Source organism: Diospyros lotus, chromosome 7, assembly GCF_014633365.1.
Source record: "Diospyros lotus cultivar Yz01 chromosome 7, ASM1463336v1, whole genome shotgun sequence".
Lineage (NCBI taxonomy): Eukaryota > Viridiplantae > Streptophyta > Magnoliopsida > Ericales > Ebenaceae > Diospyros > Diospyros lotus.
Window position 1 is genome coordinate 4,160,805 of NC_068344.1, and position 3,104 is coordinate 4,163,908.

The 3,104-nt window shown below is 44.7% G+C and overlaps 1 protein-coding gene across 1 annotated transcript; it reads left to right on the plus strand.

Annotated features, from left to right (window-relative positions):
* Positions 1-1,485: 1,485 nt before the first annotated feature.
* Positions 1,486-2,778, plus strand: LOC127806386 (uncharacterized). The gene is made up of 4 exons (XM_052343634.1): positions 1,486-1,662; positions 1,711-2,043; positions 2,095-2,475; positions 2,581-2,778. Exons 1-4 carry the CDS (start codon positions 1,486-1,488, stop codon positions 2,776-2,778), a joined length of 1,089 nt encoding a protein of 362 aa, XP_052199594.1.
* The last annotated feature ends 326 nt before the right edge of the window (positions 2,779-3,104 follow it).

Here is a 3,104-nt window from a genome sequence, read left to right on the forward strand (position 1 = left end):
TTGGGTGCCAAAATACAAGTACTCGAACTTATAGTCAACCTCGAACCACAACACTTCCTAAACACCATAATTAATTAAGGAAGCATTAAAATCCATTTTCCTCAAATTTTTCATAATTTTCTCTATTTTCTCCCATTTTTCACCTCGATAATTCCAAAATAATTATTTTCTCAACTATTTTTCCAAATATTTCAACACCATAATCCCTAAAATAATTAAATAAAATTTTTAAAAAATAAATTATCAAAATGCCCTTCCTCACGCGCCCTCACGCGCTTGGCGTGTGTGTGAGGGTGAAGGCTGGCGCGTGGTTGCACGTGCCACTGTCTTTTCCAAAGATCTGGTCGCCGACGGTTGCTCCGATGTCCCTGAAACTGGTACCCTCTTGAGGCCCTCTTAATGTCGATCACGATGGCACCAAAATCAGGCCGAAACAATATCAAAAGGCCCTCCGAAAATCGATTTACAGGCAGCCCTAGGCGGTCTGCCTCCCACTCACGACCAAGCTTCAATTGGCCACCCAACGAACACGAAAATACCTCAAAATGCTCCTTGATGCTTTGCGACCAAAAGCCCTCTATCCCTTGCCTTCGATTCTCTCTAAAACGCAAGCTATTTGATGCCAAAAAGTCGAAACTTTCGACCCCTATTTATACTAAAATTCCGATCACCTCATGGCTAATCAATGGCCAAAGCTTGGTCCCCAAGCTTCGTACAGCCAGATACGACCTTCCCCAAGCCACCCTCGGTCGTCCCATCGCCGGAAATGGCGGCCATGTGCGTGGAAGGCGGCGGCCGATTTTCCCTGCTGCGTTCACACCCACCATTTTGATAATTTGCACTTTCACCCCCTATTTTCTTCCAATTCCATTTTAGCCATTTCTCTTAAGTCCCTGATCATTCTAACACCATCACAAAGACCCACAAGTCCTGTATTTTTCACTTGACCCTTGAAACTTCTGAAAATTTTCCGTTTTGACCTTCCTCAGGCAAAATTAGAAAAATTACACTTAGGCCTGATTGATTGTTTTGACCTTAAATCCATTCAATTCAACCAGAAATCACTTATGGGTTGTTCTACACATAAAATATTGGTCCTTGACACGCTCCGTTAACTTTCTGGACGTCTCCTACGTCGATTCGATTTTCTCAGCACAGTCAACAGCTGTACCAAAAACTGTTCCCGATCCAACTTCTTTCATCACTAAAAATCATAATTTAAATCACTCGTCGATACTATACAATTTTCCTTAATCTTCTAGGGTTCGGGGTACTCCCTTTGACTAATTCGACTACCTAAAGCTGTGATAGTGTACCGTAAAGTCTCATTTTTTTGCAAATTCCAACTATACCCTTCATTAAATACCATTTATATCCTCATACCATTCCCGGGTGTTACACCTCCAAACCTTACGCCAATATTAGATGAAGCTCAACCTAGGTAAGTGTGCCTTCGGGGTGACAGCTGGTAAATTCTTGGGGTTCATGGTGTATTATCGGGGAATTGAGGCTAACCCCTCGAAGATAAAAGCCATTCTCGAGATGCCTCTTCCTCAAAGTATCAAGGAGGTGCAAAGACTAATCGAAAGGATAGCAGCATTAGGGCAGTTCTTGTCAAGATCTGCGGAAAGGCAATTGCCATTTTTTAAGGCCTTGACTCAAGTATGGAATTTTGCATGGAAAGACGAATGCTAGGAGCTGTTTGAGCAGCTGAAACAGTGTCTAGTCTCCCCCGCAGTCCTGGCTAAGCCATGGTCGGGAGAGTCACTATACATTTATCTAGCTGCCTCGGATGAGACTGTCAGTTCAATTTTGGTGCGGGAGGAGGACAAAGCTCAAAAGCCAGTCTACTATGTGAGCAAGAGGTTGTCTAGAGCCGAGATTCGTTACACTCCAACAGAAAAGTTGGCTTATGCCCTAGTCATCTCCGTTCGAAAGTTAAGGCCCTACTTCGAGGCACATCACATTATCGTCCTATCAAGTCAGCCATTGAGGCATGTGTTGGGAAAGCCGGACTTGTCGAGGAGGATGTTCAAATTGGCGGTGGAGCTAAGTGCCTTTGACATCAACTATTGACCTCGGCCGACTATTAAGGCGCAGGCTCTTATTGACTTCATCGTGGAGGGCACCCTACCAGAGGAAGTAGACGAAGGGGTTTCCCAGATTTGGACTCTCTCTGTTGATGACAACTCTAGTGTTGGAGGCGGCTATGCCGGATTATTGCTCCAGGGTCTCGATGGCCAAGCTTGGCCGTATGCCCTCCACTTCGAGTTCAATGCCTCTAACAATGAAGCCGAGTACGAGGCGCTCATTGCCAGGCTCAGACTAGTGAAACAGATGGGAGTCAGGGATCTGGAGGTATATTCTGATTCGAATTTAATTGTGCAACAGGTCACAGGCGAGTTCGAGGCCCGGGAGGACGCCATGGCCCAATACTTGGAGATAGCCAAGAATCTTATGGCACGGTTTCAAGCGGTGAAAATCAATCATGTTCCACGTGCACAGAATGCAGTAGCGAATGCTTTCTCGAGGATAGCTGCTTCTTCCTTCCCTAGGAATTCCTGAGCTGTCTATATGCAGTCGTTGCCCCAGAGAAGTATAGAGACAGAAGCGGAGCAGCTTTACGTGGAAGGGGTAGAAAATTGGATGGATTTCATCGTAGCATATCTGACCAAGGGATGGCTACCAGAGGAGGAACAAGAGAGTCGGAAACTCAGGTGCCAGGCTGCCAAGTTTCTACTGGTTGGATCAGACCTTTACAAGAAATCCTTTACTTAGTTGCTACTGAAGTACATTGGGCCCGTTGAGGCCGACTACATCTTAAGGGAGATCCTCGAGGGAATTTGCGGCAGTCACATAGGAGCTCGATCTCTGTAACACCCGGTGTTACAGGTGTTAAAAGAATGAGAAAGAAAGTGAGAAAATTCCAAAAAAATGCCCTTGAGAAGGTGTTGGATCCTTGAGATCGAGGGTGCCCTATGAGAGGGGTATTTTGGTAATTTGGATAGTGAAATCCAATATAAAGGGTATTTTGGTAAATTAGAAATAATTCCTATGTGGAATTAGGTATGTAAGTGAATAAAATCCCAATTTGGTGTTTATGT